Genomic DNA, 20228 nt, shown 5'->3' with positions numbered 1-20228 from the left:
TCAAATTCATCTCAGGAACAGCATAAACATGAGACCTTCTACTAGGTTGCTCATGATTGCATACCAGAAGGTCTGGATTAATGGCTGCTGAAGGGACTTGAGGATGGCGCGATGGTGGTGGCCCAGCCGACATGACAATCTGCAGCAGTGGACCCGCTCGGAGAACAGCTTGCTGAAACATGCCTCTCTGGTAGTGCCTTCTTCAGGGCAAGGATATCAGTCACTACAGAGCTGCACCTGCTTCCTTGCTTCGTCTATTTCGGAGGTTCTGACCTCGAGGTGTTCGATCAATTGCTCGATGGTCTCCTTGGCCTTCTGCAACTCATGGTGGGCGTTGATCCGTAGTCGCTCCAGTTCCATGTCGCTGCATAGTATCTTGCGATTCAAGTCCTCGACGGTCTGTGGAAAGAGTTCGTCGGCAAACGTTGATACAAGCAAGAAAAGAAGGAACGAAGAGACGTCTCGATAAGCAGAAGACAGAGATGAGCGGCGTCTGACCTCTTGGTAGTCCCAAGCAGAAACCAAGTCGCCGACGGTGGTGCAAACCTCTGAAAGAGATCAAGGATTCACATCCATATCCTCTCTCTCTCTCTCTCTCTCTCTCTCTTTCTCTCTCTCTCTCTCTCTCTCTCTCTCTCTAAGTCTGTAGGACTGGGGACTTTTGTACTTGAAGAGGAAGAAGAGAACACTTTACAAGGAATCGGAATCGTTTTCCTATGGGAACTTGCGGGAGGCAAGGAGCATGGACGACCGACTTCACGCAGCTTCGCAAGGAAAGTTTTCCTCATTGGAAAATTTCTTTTCTGCGATTCAGATTTCCTTATTAAGTTTAGCATACCTCATCATTCCTAGTCTACTTTGCTCGAGTCTAAAGCTCAGTCCGTGGATTTCACGGATTACAAGCTTCAGATATAGCTACAATAAATGGATCAATGCCTAGAGCAAAAGGCATTAAAATCCAATACTATTAAAGCATGATTTTAAATTCCGACATCAATGTATCGAAATATGGTACACAGGCTAAAAACCCATGTTAATGAGCAATTACTCAGCACATCATGATTTGCAAGATTCAAAAGTGTGTGACTTATTTTTATTCCATAGTTAATTTGTCTAGTAGGCTCTTAACTGAATACTTGTGCTGCCTTCCATATCTACAGGGATTGTAACCTACATCTGTGCATGTCATTGGTGCTAGTGTGACAATTCGATGTGAAATGAATAATATGAGCATGCATCAGGTCCATATGCAATTGGTAGATTGACTAGTTTTCATAGCCATTAATAATTTCAACCATCATACTGTAATCATTCATTATAGAAAATGTACTACATTTTTAGCAGTCACAAAATTGAATCCAAATAGTTTAGCTCTTTTATCAGGTAGAGAAAAGAAAAGGATAATGGATCAAGTGAAAGATTAAACTTGATCATTGTCAAGCTTTTCATTTCTACCAGAGTAAATAGACAAAGGCATTACTTAAGAAGAGATCTTGCCAAGTGTTCACGAGCAGTTGCCAGGGCTTGAGAAATCGTCTGCAAATGTTAAACAATGAAATATTTTATTAAGGTTCAGCACGGTCCAGTGAATGTTAAATATTTTATTAAGGTACAGTATATCTAGTTATGATCCTCACCTGCTCGGACAAGGATGTGGCTCCATCAAGACTGTTTGCTGCTACTTTTGTGGCAATAACACTTGCTTCTGTCTCGAGGACAATCCTGCAAGTCAAAACAAGATCCATAAGTACACTTTGATAACATCTTGGTTTCACATGTAATGGTTTAAAGTGCAAGTAGATAATGAAATATAAGTGGATTTAATTTTGAACATATAATTAATGTCATATTTTTTTCAGTTCTTTCTATCCTAGCTTCAGGTTCTTTATCAAACTCGTCCAATAGGCTTTTTTCTTAACATTCTGTGTTCAGTCTTAGTGAGGTCTTAGTTTGGGATACATTATCTTCTAATTTCAGCTTTGCTACAGCACCATTTGGAAAGTTAAACCATAAGAATATCTTTACCCGTTACAAACAAGTCCCGAATTTCCAGAGAGATCATTTTATAGGTTATATGTTGACTAAGCAACATGGATGGAAGGAGATAGTGAAAAATGGCATAAGTACGAACAATTTATGCAAGTCAAATTAACCAAACAGAAGTATCTTACCCTCCATCAACAATTTCATCAAGGCAAAGAAGGATCAAATCCAGGTTTTCAAGTGCTGATCTTTTATCTACATTGTTCCTGGAACCATGCAACACAGTTACAACTGTGAATCAGCAGATAGAAGTGAAAGACAATTGCATTTCTTTGTTCTTTTACGTGAGAAAACAGCAACAAATGAAAATGGAGAAACCTAAGAAGCAGCCCAACTGCATCAAAGAATCCCTGAAGCACAGTCGCTATGATGAGCTCATTCTCATCGTCTCCTCCAGTAACAAAAAAGTGAAGGTCCTGAATGAATTTGTAGACGACAATGTAACCGTCAAGCATTGCTATCTCAGCTGTAAATGGTCACAACACTAAATCAGCATAACAAAACATAAATCCTGTCTATGTAACAACAGATAAAATGGTAAATTTGGTCAATTCTTTAGTTATTTTATAGTCAGACTAAACATATCTGCATCAGTTATTTTCAAGAAGACTTCAATTGCTTGAGTTATCCAAAAAAAATCAGCAGGATGAAGTATCTGGCCTGTACTAGATAAAGGAGAGTTTGGATGATTGCATATCAACTCATCCACAATCTGTGGCATTAAGAGAAATAGTGTATCTACCTTAAGTCGATGACAATGCTTAAGCTATGACCAAGAGATGAAAACAGATAAAAAGCAACTGTTGAGTTACATAGAAATTCAGGGAAGGAATTAGTAACAATTCAAGCTTATCAAGAAAATAGCCAGGGCAAGTCAACATAAAGCAGAATTTTTCAGGCACCGCAATTTTCTTCATCCCTTACAAATTAAAAACCGACATCTAACACATATGCTCAATAATTTTAATAAGAGAGCTCCTCTCAAGTATGTTCCATAGAGAGTTGAAGAAGCTGCATTGCTTTAGCATGTGGAAATGATTAAACAACATAATCTCTTCCCCAGTTAAGACATATAATGTTTTCCGACATGGGTAATACAATTTCAAGGACTCAAGAAGCATGCTAAATTCTTCTCTTCCAGAAACAACATGCTTACTACTTTAAGGAACATTGTCTCTGTAGTCAAGATGGCATATAGACAGTCTGTTCAGCATGTACTCATTTATAAGCAGCCATTGATGAATCAGTCTCCTAAATCAACCATTAGAATAAGTATATCTAGAACGCCAACGGAAGGTGACAGCAACAAAGAATCACAGTGAGAGATTTTTTATGAGAAATAAGGATATGAGAATATAATTGATCTCAATAAATCTTTCCTTTGAGCATAAAATATTAACAATAAAAGCAAATAAATTATCCTCCATTGAAAGAAAATTAATCCACAATTTATGCACTTACTAATATAAACATGTGTGCTCAAGAATACTGTGGTAGAATGCCAATTTTAAGTACTCAGAAACCAATTAGAAAGTAGAACAAACTGATGACAGACATGTTACCTTCAGTCCTAGCATTTGTTTTCAGTGTCTTGGTAAATATAGACTTCTCATATGCCAATTTAGCGGCAAGTGTAGGCCAATCATCTGTATAGTACTTAACAGCCACTCGTTTTCCCTCAGAATCAAGGAGAAGAACATTCTTGATGGATGGGCAACAATCCTACAAATTAAACAGACAGAGAGAGGTTGCAATTGTAAGAAACAAAATCCTTAATGGCTCCAAAGAAAGTTAATGAAAATGTTGAACAAAAATTAGTTTAAACGGTAGCATATATGGCAGAGTACCAATGTGCTCGTGTGAGCATGAGACTGGTACCTCACCTGCTGATGCCAAGTGAATTTCTAGGTGTCATTTGATTAAGCTACTGCCGTTCTTGAACAGTCAAACTCATATCAGTCTAAAAAGTGTATTGCAAGTGAAGTACTAAAAAGCTAAGGTTGAAGGTCTTGGCAGACACACCTAGAGATCAGAGTGGTAACTGAAGAAAAATTTGAGACTAAATGTGGAACTGATAATGATGAAATGCATTAGTATTTTAAGTGAAATAAGCATTTATGTACAAGACACATATGTATACAGGCCATCAGCATCAGTACTTAAAGGTGGTTGACTTTAGAAATTTTTATGACTTTATTTATGTTTGTTGTGGACTCTATGAGTTTATGATGGTAAATATTATATAGATAAAGGGTCAGAAAGGTGCAATATAAATTATAATAACTGGGCATAGATAAATGGTGGAAAACCACGTGTCAAAAAGCTGATAAGAAAACTAAACCATAAGAATCAAGGAAATAGACAAAAAGAAATCTTAAATAGCTGCAGTCAGAAGATTCGCTGAATTTTCCACATTTTAGAGGAATGCCAGCTCAAAACTCACATATTATTCTTCATTTGTTTTTAAGAAAATTGCATAGAGTAGAAACAAATGAAGAGGTAAAAATATGTTATGATGACCCAAATCTAGCATTTTTTTAATGTACATCACATGGTTTATTCAATAGATACAATCAAATGACAAAAAATTGTAAGTAGAAAGGTCACAAAAAAAAAGGTTTAGATATGATAACATTAACAATTTCTTTCAGAGTTTCTGTAATTTGAGTTGTGACAGTAGCTAAGGCATAAAAACTGTTGTCAAATGAAAACCTGAACTTTACCAACAGTTTAAACATAACCATGGTTACAAGCTGAAAATAACATACTGTGAAATTGAATGTACTCGTAGCAGGAAAAGAGTCTAGTAAAACCAATATTTACTCAATACAACCAATTGGAAATTCTACCAAGTATATATCACACCATATACCCAAGTATTCCAAACTCCAGTTGAACAAAATGATACTCATTTGTGAGATAACACAAAAGCAAAGTATATTCCAAGTAAATCAACAAGAAAAGGCCCTACCTATGACCCATATTGTTAACATAGAATCTTCTTAAGTGGGGACACTGACAGCTGCACTCAATTGATTTTACTATGGTCTTTAAATTAATTTTCTTGTCAAGAATGGCCTCATGTACAATCTTATATAAAGAGGTTCTGTTTGCTCAGGATCGAATACACATCTTCAACCAACCTGTGATAATCAAAGAAACTTGCATATTTCTATACTACAGGACTTCATGGAAATGGATGCTTTAGTTCCTTGAGTGTTTGAGATCACATAACTAGTTAGAGATAAAGCTTGCTCAGTTTATTCAACAATTCAGCGCATTTCATCCTTCAATGCTTATCACACATGTATATCTCCGGAATGTATGAACAGTAACTGAATATTGAATACCAATTTTCATTGTGCTTATAGCCTCATACTATAAGATGTATGTACAAGACCTTTTAGACATATATACATTCAGGTTCTTACTTCTTACAGATGAGATATTTATATCCTTGACATGGTTTACTGTGCCAGGTTGGTCGATTTGAAGATCAAATCCCATAGACTCCCGACAAATATCTGTTGAAGCAGATACTAGACTCCCATATTTCTATACTACAGGACTTCATGCAAATGGGGTCGATCTGAAGATCAGATCCCATAGACTCCCATATTTCTACACTACAGGACTTCATGCAAATGGATGCTTTAGTTCCTTGAGTGTTTGAGATCACATAACTAGTTAGAGATAAAGCTTGCTCAGTTTATTCAACAATTCAGCTCATTTCATCCTTCAATGCTTATCACTACATGTATATCTCCAGAATGTATGAACAGTAACTGAATATAGAATACCAATTTTCATTGTGCTTATAGCCTTATACTATAAGATGTATGTACAAGACCTTTTAGACATATATACATTCAGGTTCTTACTTCTTACAGATGAGATATTTATATCCTTGACATGGTTTACTGTACCAGGTTGGTCGATCTGAAGATCAGATCCCATAGACTCCCGACAAATATCTGTTGAAGCAGATACTAGTCAACCTGATCAGATTTTTGATAGTCCATTCTACTTCAATGTCGGTCCTAAATTCTAGCACCGATCTCACTTCAATGCACTTGAAGCTTGACTGCGTAGCTACATGAATTGTCAATTTCTCCTACACAAAACTGTACAGCAACAAAGCTTCAAGAGTAAAAATTCCTGTATAATAATCTAAATCAGCTAATGCAATCATCAACATAATTACAGTGTAGAGAAAAAGGAAGGAGAAGTCACATAGTTTTTCTTGATATTAGTGAAGAAATAATTTGTTATGAAATGAATGATTTCATTCATCAAGGGAATACATATTTATGCAGATTTGAGGGAGAGATTTATCTTAACCATGTGCTCAAATTATACACATATATCTTGATGATTGATCCTAAATCATAGACTGATTGAAGATTAAAGCATGTAAGAAATACAAAATTATCATTTCTTATTTCCCTCTACCATAATCTTCTATCAATGAGATGTAATAAAAGGATCGCATAATTCTTATTCTTAAACTTAATGCGCCTGTCACCCGTTCTACCACCCATCAAAGAAGCATCTCGTTTGGATCCTCTTCCTTTCATCCGTTTTAGATCGCCGTCCCTTTCTGCTTTAAGATCTATTCTTTTCTTTACGTTTGTACTTCATTTCCGCTTAGACCAAAGGCATCAATGACGCCCAAAAACACCAGATGATCATCGTCGAACAGATCTAGATCTAAAGGTTTGTCGGCCAGATTGTCACGACAACGACAAAATCTACCAGAATTCACAAGACTGCAGGAAAACTGTAGATCCAATCGACTAGAGAGGCAGAGAGACGATCAAAGAACGTACCATTCGAGAGATTCTAAGGGCAAAAGGAAGGGGAACGACGAGATCCAATCGGCAATTGGCGCAGCGACCTCCGATGCTGAGCTCGTAGTCTGTCTCCCGAGATTAAAAGAGGCAGTCTTAGAAACCACCTCAAAGTCCAAACCCAAGGTGGTGTCATCAAGTCGGGTTCGGATCAGATCCGTTTGCGTTCAATGCCTCCTACGGTCCGTGTAAAGCAATAACACCGGTCGTAATCGGATCAAATCGTATCCAACGCCTCCGCTCCGTCAAAGTACGTCGAATCATAGCCGTATATTTACGCTCAATCTGATGATCCTCCTACGGTCCGTGCAAAGCAATAACACCGGTCGTAATCGGATCGAATCGTATCCAACGCCTCCGCTCCGTCAAGGTACGTCGAATCATAGCCGTATATTTACGCTCAATCTGATGATCCAAGAAAGTGACACGTCAAGGATCCCAAACGAAACACCTCCTCCAAGCAAAACGCTACCCTTTTCTTTATATACGTCTGCCGCTCTCTCCATTCCGATCGCCGCTTGTCCTCCACGATCGTTCGTTTCTCGAGCCACACGCAAGTCGCTTTCCCGAAACCCTCGCTTCTAATGGCGCCCAAGGCCGAGAAGAGGCCAGCGGAGAAGAAGCCCGCCGCCGAGAAGCCGGCCGAGGACAAGGAGAAGAATGCGGAGAAGTCCGCGGCCGAGAAGATGCTCAAGGCGGAGAAGCGCCTCCCCTCCAAGGACAGCGCGTCCGGCGACAGGAAGAAGAAGAAGAAGACTAAGAAGGGGAGCGAGACCTACAAGATCTACATTTTCAAGGTGCTCAAGCAGGTGCACCCGGACATCGGCATCTCAAGCAAGGCCATGTCCATTATGAACTCCTTCATCAACGACATCTTCGAGAAACTCGCCCAGGAGGCCTCTCGCCTCGCCCGCTACAACAAGAAACCCACCATCACTTCTCGCGAGATCCAGACCTCCGTCCGTCTGGTGCTCCCTGGCGAGCTTGCCAAGCACGCAGTCTCTGAGGGGACCAAAGCGGTGACCAAGTTCACCAGCTCTTGAGCCGTGGCTGCCGCTAGGGTTATACTGCTTTGGTGAGCAAATGGCTGCTAGGGTTATAATGCTTTCTTTTTGTATTGGATATGATGGGCGTGTGGTTGTTCCATTTAAGTTTATGAGCCGTGTTGAGGAAAAGGGGTATTTGATGATATGATTTTTGATATAAGTTAATATAAATCTTAAAATGACATCGCTTTCATACGTTACATTTGGGAAAGATAGGTATTACCTCTTTATCAGTCTAACAAGCGTACTTTATACTTGTTGATGTATGATACAAAAGGTCAGGGGGACTTCTCAGATTAAGTATTCTACATTTATGAGGATTTTGGAGGAAGGGTTTGATGCATGAGGCTGTTGGATGTTTATTTGTGCTTGTTGTCACAATGCTTTATATCTCTATCTTCCTCTTTCCAGCTTCTTTCCATGGAATAATTTGTTCAGCATATCTACAGTGTGTCATCTAATGTTCCCTTTCCAATTGTCTTTGTCGTGGTGGTTCTTTTCTTTTTGTTTTATGTTATGGATGCGATGCTTATGTGGCTTTCTGCTTGATGTATTTATGGATGTTAGTATCAGAAACCACATATCATTCTGATAGACGATTGGAATTTCTATGTTATGTCCTTGAATTTGTTGGAAACTTGAGCAAAAGTTGGATTTGGGGAAATTTCTTGCATTTTATTTTTGTAATTGGTCAAGTGCTTTTTGTCTTTGTTTTTTATGTTACTGGATGTGGTATTATTATATGATTCAATATCTTTTATGTGGCTTCCTGATTGGTGACTAATTTGCTTATGAATGTTTGTTTCAGAATCTGCCAATCATCCTGATAGATGGTCAGAATTTATTTAATATGTCCTTGGATTTGTTGGAGACTTGAGCAAAAATCAGATTGGAGAAGAAATTATATACGTTTTCGTCTCTAACCGGACAGGTGCCTTTTCACCTGAAATCATCTTGATTCTTTTATTTGTTCTTAAACTATCCTGCTGATAGATGCCTTATATTTCATTTTTCAGGTGAACTTCTTATAGTATACTTTTCTTTCAAAGTTCAAAGTAGCTAAGATGTAGAAGTTCAATTAGTCAGCAGGTTTCCATGTGGCCAGGTGACTGCTTTCTCAATATTAGAGTTCTATCACTGCTGATTGGTTTGGTCATTTTGTGTTAGCAGTTCTGATTCTAAATTTGTTCCAAAGCCTTGGACAAGCAAAGCTATGATTATCACTCATCCCCCCTTTTTGAAATTTCTTCATAAAAACTTGTTTAAGACAAGACATTTAAGTTTTTTAGCGATTGTCCAAGTGATCAAAGTGCTATGCCGATGTGGAGATGTAGTGCATAAGATGATCATCTGATGAATCTGCTATAGTGCAAGCATATCTTTTTCAAAAAAGAAAGTAATAGTTTGGTTTTCTGGTAGTGCTCTGTCATTTCTTGCTTGGCATAAGTATTTGGCATGGATATGGTTCATTGTTAGTTTACCTTGCCATTAGTATTTCTCTGGTAGTTCTGTCATTACTTGGCATAAGTATTTAGCATGGCATGCTTTCAGTGCTAGTTTCCTTTGCCATTACTATCTCAAATTATGCACTAGCTCTTTATCTCTTCTCCTTTCTTGCTTCCTGTAATTTTCTACAAAAGGTCTTTAAAATACTTGGACATGATATTTCAGATTTTGACGCTCGTGTGTGATGATATGATTCCATGAAAAGTAAATGACATTATACTCCTTTTTAGCTTTTCCACATTGGGATGTTGGTACTCGAATAAATTGATATATTTTCGATACAGATTTTGAGATGCATGGCCACTAAGAAGCCTATTAGCTATCTCATTGGTTTCTTTGGGTTAACCATAACAAATCCTTGTTTCACAATCATCTGGGCAAGTTTTTGCTTGTGCTAACGATCATACTTAGCACAGGTCTTTCTGGGGGCTTCCAAGGGGTTTTTCTTCCAAATACTAGATCTGTGGTAAATAATTTGATCTCAGTTTCACTATTAAATGTGATGGCTCATTGGATTCCCTTTCTGGACCTGTAGATACAGGTTACATTATCAGGTGTGATGGAGAAATCTTAGCTGCTGATGTTGTCCTTTGCAAAGTGAAGGAGGCCAAGCAAGTTGAAGGTATAGAGCTGGTATGGAAGGTCCGAGGAGAACTAAAGAGGAACAACTGCATTGTGAAGATTAACTTTGAATCTAAGAAATTATTGACAGCTTATTTGAAAACTACTGCTCCACCTTGGCATTTGAAGTCTGTAATAAGTAGGATGAGTTGATGTGGTCTGCGGCTCAGCTGGTAACATAGCCAAGAATCAAAGCTAGTAGTAACATTTTTTGAAACATTAGTCACCATCTAATCTGATGGAATAATTGACTTATTTATTTGTTGAGACTCGATCAACAGTGCATAATGTTACAAACGTAGAGATTGTTTTAACTTACTAAGTAATTTCAATGACAAATTCAGGAGAAATTTTGGTACATCAAAACTTATCCAGAATCCGTTCAGAAGGATCGCAGAGACACAACATATTTAGCTTTTTATCAGTAAATGATATCCTACGAGGGCTTCCGGTCAGTTGGTAGCCCACCCTATACAACTTTCTTGCTCATTTCCATGCTTCATACACATGAGCCTCAGCATGATTAAAAGTCTACCAGAAACACAGGGTTTTATGAAGTTCAAAATGCAGAGACAGATTATTTTCACAATCAGGTCACAAACCAAAAATCTTTCCATGGCGCCAATCTTCTCCTCTCTCTTAAACTTTTATAGAAAACACATTAAATAATCTGACAAAGCATTATGGTACGATAACAACTTGCAAGTAACATTTATAAAGATTGTGATGTGTAACTAAATCAATAAGCAGTTTTGTACAAGAATTTACAACCAGAAAAATTGAACAGAGGAAAATTAGAGAGAAGTATAGTTTTAGGGATAACCGGAAGCAGGAAACAACTTCAGAATGAAGAAATATCTGAAACATACATGCTTCCTTTTGCTCTTACTTTCCAACTCATGGAAGATCAGATTTTGCTAGTTTGCAGCGTTATGGTTATCAATTGCCAGAGTCAGCCATCACCTTCCTTCAAGTTGAACTTTTGGAACAGTAAATGCTTTCCTTTGAAACTATTTCACATCTTAAAATGACCTTCATGAAATCGTGGGCACGCATCAATATCGACATGCAGAATCAACATACTTCGTTTAGTTTTCAAGTTTTTGGATCTTAAATAAGAAAATAGAGATATACCTGAAACCACATATGAATTAAGGGCCCTTCTGAAGATGCCTCTCACCATGTAGTTTTGAGAGAATCAATACATTGAAATAGCTTTACTTTTAAATATGTCAGACAAAACCACACCTGTAACCGAGTTAATTGGTGGGTTTTATATCGAATCGACCGACCAGTAACCTGCACAGAATACAAGCCAGATCATTATCGGAACCATCATACTTGTTGACCATCAATGGTTTGACTATTAGATTAACAAACTAAAACCAACCTCAGCATTATGCATTGAATAGAGGAAATAGCAGCTATCTTGCCGCCTGTTGATCAATCCATTGCTGAGAGCATATAACCACAGGTTACTCTGAAATACATTTACTCGATAAGAAATGTTTGCCGTCCTTTAGTGCCCATCGAGCATATACCATGAATAAGAGAGGTATATGTCGCCCTATTTGGCTTCACATTGCATCTGATCATGTCATCGTATAAAGCAGAAGCTTTAGCCAGCTCACCGCTTATAATGCAACCACGTATAAGTAAATTGTATGCTAACGTATCGGGCTTCAATCCACTTCTAAGCATCTCATCCCAGAGCTGAAAAGCTTCATTTAGATTACCTGTTCTGCAGTACTCATAAATTAGTGTCGAATAACTAATGCAATCAGGAAAAATGTTATTTTGAACCATATGACCAACAAGGCTAGCAGCATCCTGAATTCTCCCAGTTTTGCAGAAACCCCTTATTAGCAGGTTGTACGTAACTGTATTGGCTAAAATTCCATTAAGCATCACTCGATGCAGCATTACAGCTTCATTCATATTTCCTTCTCTAGTAAGGCAGTCGAGCAAGGAGCCAAATGTAACACTATTAGGAAGAACTCCACTAACTAGCATTTCCTTGCAAAGCATCAGTGCTTTATTAAAGAATCCTGCCTTACACAATCCATTTATCAGTACGTTATAAGTCACAACATTTGGCTGACATCCCTCAACAGCCATTTTATCCCAGATAACTGAGGCTTCTGAAAATTTTTCTAGCTTCGAATATGCATCAACTATATTAGTATACAAAATAACATCAGGCTTAATTCCTTTGTTGATCATTTCTCTTAATAGTGAATGTGATCTTACTTTATCCTGCTGCATTAAAGATCCATAAATAAGCACACTGTAACAGACAAGATCCATATTTACTCCCCTCTCCACCATTTCTTTCCAGAGATCATAGGCATCATCTATTCTTTCTTGTTTGCAGAATCCATGAAGAAGGGAACTGCAGCTCATCTCATTTAGTGCCTGATGCTCGCTGTGTAGATCATCTACAAATTCCTTGGCTTCAGCCACTCTGCCACACATACACAAGCCAGTTATCAAGGACCTAAAAGTATAATTGTCTGGGGTGATGCCCTTCTTTACCATCCCATCATATAGCTGGAAAGCTGTTGCCGTATCTCCTATAGAACAATATCCTTCTATCATGACATTATAGGTCACTTGGTTCGGCAACACATTCAGTTCTACCATTTCATCAAACAATCCAGCAGCTTTCACCATCAATTTAGCCCGACAATATCCACTAATAAGGGCTGTGAAAGTATGAGTATTCCATGTCAAACCATTCTCAGGCATCTGGCGGTGAAGCTTCGAAGCACTAGCCAAATCCCCTTCCCTGCAATATCCAGTTATCAATGAAGTATAAGTTAATTCATTTGGTGACAATCCTTGCTCGGTCATCTCCCTAAAGAGAGCCTCTGCTTTGGTCAAACCTCCTGATCGGCAATGCCCATTAATCAAAGAATTGTACGGGTAAATGGTAACTCGCAAACCTTCTTCCTTCAGTTTGCCGAACAACTGGAGGGCATTATTCAGTATGCCCCTTTTGCACAACGAATCAATCAATATTGAATAGGTAACATCATCCGGAGATAGACCTTTCTCCTTCATCTTTGCAAAAAGAGATTCAGCTTCATCAAATTTCCCACTCTTACACAAAGTATTGATCAAAGCATTATGAGCAAACAGATCGGGGATCAACCCCACGTTTCCCAGCTTATGAACTAATCCAAAAGCCTCTTCTAGCTTTCCTTTCCTCCTCAATCCATCCACCACTGTGGAGCAAACAGCTTTGGTCGGTACCAAGCCTAAGTCGATCATTTCCTTGGTTATTTCCACAGCCGTTTCCAACTCCTCCACCTTGCAAAGTCCAAGAACCAAAGTGCAATAAGTCACATCATTGGCCTTCAACCCACTCGACCCCAAAGAATTCTTGATTTCCATCGCCTCCGTAACCTTTCGGTTCTTGCAAAGCCCATGAATCAACACATTGTACGGGACGACACTAGAATTTGCCCCATCGGCCTCCATCCGGGAAATGATTTCTTTAGCACTATTCAAATCCTTCAGCTCGCAAAAGGCCTTCACCACCGCAGTGTAGATGAAGACGTCGAGGGTGATCCCAGATCTCGCGGCCTCGTCGAACACCGCGAAGACCAGATCGAACATCCTGGCCTTGGCCAATCCGTGCATGACGTCGCTGAAGGTCCGGGGCTCCGGGAGAAGACTGAGGACGGCGAGGGCGTCCAAGGGGCGGCCGATCTGAAGGTAGGCCTGGACCAGGAAGTCGAATGCGATGGTGGAGCGGGGGGCGCCGCAGAGGCGGCCGGCCTCAGCGACGGCGCGAAAGGCGTCCACCGGGAGGACGCCGGGGTGGGAGGCAAGGGTCTGGAGGAGGGAAGACGCGGGCCAGTGGAGGCCGGCGCGGAGGAGGGCGTGGGCGAGGAGGGCGAAAGAGAGGGGGGAGTGGGGGAAGCGGTGGTGGAGGCCGAGGAAATCGAAGAAGCGAAGAGCGAGGCGAGGATCGTCGTGGCGTTGATGGTGAAGGATGAGGAGAAGGCGCTCGAAGTGGCGGGGGCGGAGGCGGTTGGCGACGAAGGGGGAGGCGAGGGCGGCGCGCCAGCCCTGCGGGCGGGAACGGAGGATGTCGCACAGGATCTTGACGAAGCCCTCGTCGCGTTCGTTGTTGTCAGGGGAAGGAGGGTTGGGCGGCCGGACGGGGATCCCGGCGGAGTGCGGTCGGGCGAGGAGGAAGCAAGCGGGGTGGAGGAGCGGAGAACGACGACGCCGATTCATCGTTCGACCAAGACGGAACCCGACGCGTCCGTCTCACATAGTGGCGACTTGACCTATTAGCTAACCGGGTCGAGATCAAATGGAAAGCCCGGTTCCGCTCAACTTGACCCAAACTGAACCGAACCCAAAGCCGGCCCAAACCAAAAGCTTCATCCATTAGAAAACAGCCACGTGTATGAATTCTAAAATTTGTATCCCATTACGAACTTCATGAAATCCATAGTGGAAACTGAAATTGTCTTTTGTCATACACGTTTATTTACCTAAAAAAGTATCTGATTCGAACACCCCTTTAATACTTCTCTAGAAAAATCCTAAAAGAATTTTTCTATCAATTTTTATTTTATTTTATAAAGAGTAAATACCAAAGGCAGGATTGGAGTTTTGAGATTTTCATTTTTTTTATCGAAATCTATTGCGACCAATTAAAAAATAATATAATAAGCAAAATTACCCGATAGGAAAAAATAAAGAGGTTTCTACTAAGTAGATACACATCATTTTATTAAATAGATTCCTATGCATGAATAGAATGTGTCTGTCATGAAATCACTTAATAATATAATGATCATAGAATATATATATATATATAATATAACTTAACTAATCAAATATCAATGTACTAGAGATAACATATATATTATTATGAAAGATGATAAGTGATGCACTAAGATGACAGTCAATGTTAGACATTCTCTATAAAATTAAGATGTTGATGTTAGACATTCTCTATAGAATTGTGGAGATGATGACTGAATTTGGCCAAATTGTGAATGATTCAATTGGGATGCTAAGTTGCTGTTGTCATTTCTTATATTCTTCACTAGCATTCATTTTTCTTGTTAAAATGTGGGAAGCTCCTATCTTCTGCTAATGGTTAACTTGCATTGTGTGCTTTCAAATTGTTTCAGCTGTATCATGATTTTGAACTTAGGACAATGTGGTTGAACATTGTTTAAGTTTAATTTTCTGTAAAATTGATAGGATAATGACCGCTAATTTGGCCTAGTTGTTAAATGATTTGATTTGGATGCAGCTTTGCATTTGGTTTCTATAGTTCATTTGTCAGCTGCACATTTTTGTTTTCCTTGTTCCTATGACAAAGTGCTCTATGTTAAGTGATTGATGATGATGTTAGTTCTTACTTGTGGTTTCTGACATTTTACTGTTTCAACTTTGATCCTGTGTAATGAGTTTCTGTTCAATAACAGCTGGTATTGTTTCAAGAAGGTGAAGAGTGCAGTAGTGTGTGCCTTGTCTGCTACTTGAACATGTCTCCTCCTATCACTGACTTTGAGAAGTCCTAATGAGTATGTGAAAAATGTGTTTTGGTGGGTTGAGGTTTTCTCAGATGATCCTTGTGATTGGTGATCATGTGGTTGGTTGGATTGAATGTTTTGAAATGGAAATGATGCCTAAGGGTCATTATCTTTTGGATGTCTTTTAAATTTATTTCACAGTTGTTTGTCTGTAGTGGGTAAAATGATGTACTAAGCTCTTTACCTTATCACATTTCCTGATCCATATACTGTATATAACTTCTAAGATAGCAAAGGTATCTATCATACAGTTCCAAATTGATGTTACTTGGATGCTTAAATCTGATCATTTTATTGTCAGAGGGTGAGAATGAGATTACATTTGTGTTCTGATCAAGATAAGCTAGTCTTGTGAAACTATCATGTGGCAGACTATTATGTGATGGATCTAATCCTTTTGATCTACTGCTTACATGGATTTTATTTGCTACATGTTTGATCTCAAAGGTTCCAAATTGTTGGATAACTCTAATAACATTATGTTACATGCAATTACCTCAAGATGATGTTGGATTAATTTTCTGAAATTACTTTTAGAAGAATAATAATAAAAGTGGGATGTTTAGTTCAAGATGATGCTTTGTCTCCTACTTGCTAAAAAGCTGAGGTTGTAATTTTGTTGCTCCAGGTGCGGAGAGTTGCAGTTCAGAGTGATCTAAAAGATCTTTGGCATGAAGACAACCGATTACTATAGTTACACCTTCAACAATTTTGCAGCATGTAATCGGAGGAAAGAAAGAAAGGTAGATTGAAACCTTACAGTCATAGGTTGCTAGTAGGGAAATATCAACAATTTTATGGGAGATCTCTTAGGCTTGATTTAACCAGCTTTTCGCTGAAGTCCCAGAGCTTCTTCGCCAACTTCTTGTCTCTGGCCCAGGAACTCGGCATCTCCTCGTTGCAGTCGAAGAAGTACTTCCCGGTCACACCCTTGAGGCTCGGATGCAGTGCGACGTAGCATGTAGTAGCTGCTCCCTGCATTGTATGTACGTAGAATATATAATTGTATGGATTTTTTTTCTATTGACCAATATATTTCATCAGAATCCAATTAATTATAATATATATATCTTATTCAATTATAAAGAGTCATAAAATCTAACATTATAGTAGCTGCTGATACGTAGAATACACAACTCTCATGTTTACATCATATAGAATTATTAAGACTTTTAGTGATTCTCTTCTGATTTTTTTTTTTCTTCTTCTTTTGAGAACCGCGGAGCCTATAAAATTATCTAGGTCAAACATTTGCTTGAGCACCACCTCCAGCAGAAATTGGCCACAACCTATTCAAGATGAGGAGAGAAGCCAGCCGGCCGGACTATTGGCAGGTGAAGTTGGCTTAATATTGTCATTTCAACTCGCACCTATCTAATCAGAAATATAGCTTAGCATGATACTAGATGAGCAAGAGGAAAATTAGATTCTCCATTGCATCGCAGGATTCTAATCCAGATTGCCCTATCTTTTGCAGGAAAAAAGGATTCTTTTTATGCATAGAGTGGCGGCTTTAATCATCAACCGAGTGCATCACACCTGTGGTACATTCTTCCAGAAGACACAACTGAATACTTTTAGCACCCCTGCAAGAAAGCAGCAAGCACAATGTATGAGTTCGGAACTTTTCACTCTTCTTCAAATAAAATCATCAACTTGGAAGGTTCATCGTGCATACGCATTAAAAGGAAAGAATGCCTCATCAAATTTGTCATGATCAGACCTGGATGAACAGAATTTACTGTAACTTTTGCACCATCTTCCTGTTAACCATGAGAGTAGTAAATCTGTGTAAAACCAACCTGTCATACCATGCTACATATCGAGAATTCAGATTGAGAAAACAAAACAGGCTACATGTACGTATGGATGCATCTTACGGACCAGCAGTGTAAAATCTCACCACCTGAAGGAAAATTAACTTATATATACTCCTGCCCTGATCATGATCGAGGTCTTGGTCAACAGAAAGTGACTTCCTTTCTGATAAAAGTATGTTGCTTGTTTATCCCTGTTCTAAATCTATTTAGATACCAAGAGCAATCTTGTCAGTCATTCAAAGATGGATAAGATCTTTTGTGCTTGTGATTCTAAAAGTACTAAAATGGTCACCCAGGTCCATGCAGGATAAGCCAGGATGACATGGAGCAGCAGCAGATGCACAATTCAGCTGGTGTGTCAGGTTTGTGCACTTAAGTTAGCCAGATTCACCTAATGGCACATTAAGCATGAAATTATGAGTTCAGATTTCTCCTTTGAGCTTAGGCATAATCCAGAAAATGATTTAGTTCATGCTTTATTTTCCTCTTTCTCCACATAAACAGCGTGAATAAATTTGAGGAATGAGAAGGAAGAAGATGTATGAACAGAACAGGGTTTGTACTTGTCTTTGCTAAGTTAATATATTTTATCTGTGACAATATTGCAAAAGGGTTATAAAAAGATGTGGACCATGAACGAATTATTTATATCTGCAAACTGTTCATATAAGAGTCCATTTTGAGAAACATATTTGTATATCAATCAAATATAATGGTAGTTATGCATTTTTGTTCTTTGGTATGATTCCTTGTGTAGTTTATGCATCAAACTGAGTACCTGTAAGCGCCGAGATAGCTCATTTGCATGCAATATATTGGCCAGTTTGGACTGTCCATATGCCTTTTTATCCGAGTATCTGATAAAGCAACAAGGAAACAGAAGAAAACATCATCCAGCTTTATTGATGAAAGAACCATTCTCATATGAATGCAGCAGAGCAGTTGCCAACTGAAACTTACACATCCTTGTCATTAAGTTTATCGAACCATATTCCTCCCTTGTATGTATGCTTGTGAGCTATCGACGATAGATTTATGATGCGACCCTCCATTCCTGTCTTCTTCGCTGTGCTTTTCATCTTCTCAAGTAGAAGATTCGTCAACAGAAAGTGACCTGTAGTGTAAAGTTCAATTGATTAAACCAACAGCTTCGCTAAGAACTCAAAACACTGATATAAATGCATATGATACCCAGATGATTCGTAGCAAACTGCATCTCGATTCCATCCTGGGAGAGTTGATAGGGACAGAACATCACACCGGCATTGTTTCTGGTAACCGATTTGATGCACAAAACTCTGTCTCAGTTGTGATGCCGGATATGGAAGAACAGTAACAAGAAGAAGCACATACATCAAGATGTCGAGAGGTAAATCCATGGAAAGGAATTTATCTGCGAAGGCTCGCACGGACTTCAACGAGCTCAGATCGAGCTCTAAGATGTCGACTCGGGATGCTGGAGCAGTTCGCTGGATGAGTTGCTTTGCGCCATCGGCAGCCTTCAAGTTCCTTGCAGCAATGATGACATGTGCTCCTCGAAGCGCAAAAACTCTCGCGGTCTCTGTGCCGATCCCGCTTGCACCTCCTGCATCGGGTAAAAACCCTCATTGATGATCGTTAATGGAAATATATACGAACAAGTTAAGTTATTCTCTACTTGGATTGACATTTGCATCGTCAAGAAGGCAAGCAGAGCAGTAAGAGAAGTAGAGCAGAGGATGGACGGACCGGTGATGATGACGGTGAGGTTGGAGGCGTCAATGCCAGCGGTGACCTGCTCAGCCGTGGAAGCGGATCCGAACCCGCTCGGACCCGGCAGCCCCGTCACCAGCCTGAAGAATCCCATTCTTCCTGCTCCGCCGAAGGAGGGTGGCAGCGACGCCGCAAGAAGGTGATGAGACAGAGAGAAAGGTGGTGGAAGAGAAGGTGAGCGAATCGAGAGAGGCGGGTCGTTATTTATGATTGTATGGGAGCCGGGAGAGCGTTCGGGGTGGGTGAGGCGTTGTCGATCCTGTGCAGGGTAACTTGCACGGGAAAGGATTAAAGGTTCATATCAACCGTTTGTTTAAATTATCAAGAGTTGACCCCCTCAGATGGGCGGTTGAGATTGGAAGAGTAGTGAGATGGATGGTTTTCGATACAGAGCAGCCTGCATAGCATCTGCGTTCGAGTTAATGCGCGAAGGTGGGGGGATGTGATTGCCTGATGGGCCCCCGGAAGACCACCAATAAGGAGCCTGCTGTGTCCCGTCTAATAACAGTGCAGGTACCGGAGTGGGTAGGTCATCTGAAATATGTTTACAACTCTTTTTTAAATATGATGAGGACGTCAGATATTTACTTCGTGGTTCAATTCTCGTTTCTGGGCACACGCGTTCGGAATGTGGGCCCCGGAGGTTGGCTCCAATGCAAAGGCAGGTGACCGTGGAGGTGCGACGGCATAAATGACCATGGACGTATCTTCCTTGTTTGGACAAACCAAACCATGTGGAATTGGGTGTTGGCTACGACCCATGAGTGGAATTGTATTGCATGATTTTCCTAGAAAATATTTATATTTTGAATATTTTTTTATTCAAAAAGTAATCTTAATTTTTTAAAATATTCAAAATATCCCTCGAAAGTTTTCTCATCAATTTTTTTAATTTATTTTTATCAATTTTTAACTATTATAGTATTTTTATTTCACTCATTTATATTATTTTTTAAATAATATTCATAGTGTTTCATTAAGGTATTAAAAATACTGTAAATATTATTGAAAAATATGATATCA

General features: G+C 39.4%; 4 protein-coding genes across 8 annotated transcripts; 1 reads left to right on the top strand and 3 right to left on the bottom strand.

The window, feature by feature from the left end:
* Nucleotides 1–1285: 1285 nt before the first annotated feature.
* Nucleotides 1286–7026, bottom strand: LOC135642489 (coatomer subunit zeta-1-like). The gene is made up of 6 exons (XM_065158686.1): nt 6873–7026; nt 3606–3765; nt 2362–2509; nt 2172–2249; nt 1638–1722; nt 1286–1536 (listed from the first exon to the last, which is right to left on the bottom strand). The coding sequence occupies exons 1-6, from the start codon at nt 6873–6875 to the stop codon at nt 1477–1479; spliced, it is 534 nt and encodes a 177-aa protein (XP_065014758.1). The 5' UTR covers nt 6876–7026; the 3' UTR covers nt 1286–1476.
* Nucleotides 7027–7383: 357 nt separating this feature from the next.
* Nucleotides 7384–10325, top strand: LOC135642490 (histone H2B.11-like). Of its 5 annotated transcripts, none has more exons than XM_065158690.1 (4): nt 7384–7968; nt 8748–8870; nt 8956–9044; nt 9987–10325. In XM_065158690.1, the coding sequence occupies exon 1, from the start codon at nt 7478–7480 to the stop codon at nt 7934–7936; it is 459 nt and encodes a 152-aa protein (XP_065014762.1). In that variant the 5' UTR covers nt 7384–7477; the 3' UTR covers nt 7937–7968; nt 8748–8870; nt 8956–9044; nt 9987–10325. The 5 variants fall into 5 exon arrangements, with proteins under 5 accessions (XP_065014762.1, XP_065014760.1, XP_065014763.1 ...); XM_065158688.1 differs by having other exon boundaries at nt 9981–10325; XM_065158691.1 differs by lacking the exon at nt 8956–9044.
* Nucleotides 10326–10732: 407 nt separating this feature from the next.
* LOC103991721 (putative pentatricopeptide repeat-containing protein At5g59900) lies at nt 10733–14497 on the bottom strand. Its single transcript, XM_009411256.3, has 3 exons — nt 11457–14497; nt 11201–11365; nt 10733–11098 (listed from the first exon to the last, which is right to left on the bottom strand). Exon 1 carries the CDS (start codon nt 14312–14314, stop codon nt 11558–11560), a length of 2757 nt encoding a protein of 918 aa, XP_009409531.2. The 5' UTR covers nt 14315–14497; the 3' UTR covers nt 10733–11098; nt 11201–11365; nt 11457–11557.
* A 1808-nt stretch (nt 14498–16305) lies between these two features.
* On the bottom strand, nt 16306–19376 carry LOC103991720 (short-chain dehydrogenase TIC 32 B, chloroplastic-like). Its single transcript, XM_009411253.3, has 8 exons — nt 19182–19376; nt 18807–19038; nt 18645–18724; nt 18414–18567; nt 18232–18310; nt 17312–17396; nt 17173–17219; nt 16306–16608 (listed from the first exon to the last, which is right to left on the bottom strand). The coding sequence occupies exons 1-8, from the start codon at nt 19297–19299 to the stop codon at nt 16429–16431; spliced, it is 975 nt and encodes a 324-aa protein (XP_009409528.2). The 5' UTR covers nt 19300–19376; the 3' UTR covers nt 16306–16428.
* Between the last annotated feature and the right edge of the window lie 852 nt (nt 19377–20228).

Source organism: Musa acuminata, chromosome BXJ3-7 (genome assembly GCF_036884655.1).
Source record: "Musa acuminata AAA Group cultivar baxijiao chromosome BXJ3-7, Cavendish_Baxijiao_AAA, whole genome shotgun sequence".
Taxonomy (NCBI): Eukaryota; Viridiplantae; Streptophyta; class Magnoliopsida; order Zingiberales; family Musaceae; genus Musa; species Musa acuminata.
This window is presented reverse-complemented; position numbering and strand designations above follow the sequence as displayed.

Bases quoted from the DNA above. Each gene is read 5' to 3' on its own strand.
- LOC135642490 (XM_065158691.1), top strand. From the start codon at position 7,478: ATGGCGCCCAAGGCCGAGAAGAGGCCAGCGGAGAAGAAGCCCGCCGCC.
- LOC103991720 (XM_009411253.3), bottom strand. From the start codon at position 19,299: ATGGGATTCTTCAGGCTGGTGACGGGGCTGCCGGGTCCGAGCGGGTTC. The intron at 17,397-18,231 runs GTACTCAGTTTG...CATGGTTAACAG, and splicing joins AGCTATCTCGGCGCTTACAG to GAAGATGGTGCAAAAGTTAC. The intron at 16,609-17,172 runs GTGTGATGCACT...CATACAATGCAG, and splicing joins TCTGGAAGAATGTACCACAG to GGAGCAGCTACTACATGCTA.
- LOC135642489 (XM_065158686.1), bottom strand. The intron at 2,510-3,605 runs GTAACATGTCTG...GACCATTTACAG, and splicing joins AACAAATGCTAGGACTGAAG to CTGAGATAGCAATGCTTGAC. The intron at 1,537-1,637 runs GTGAGGATCATA...TAACATTTGCAG, and splicing joins CCACATCCTTGTCCGAGCAG to ACGATTTCTCAAGCCCTGGC.
- LOC103991721 (XM_009411256.3), bottom strand. From the start codon at position 14,314: ATGAATCGGCGTCGTCGTTCTCCGCTCCTCCACCCCGCTTGCTTCCTC.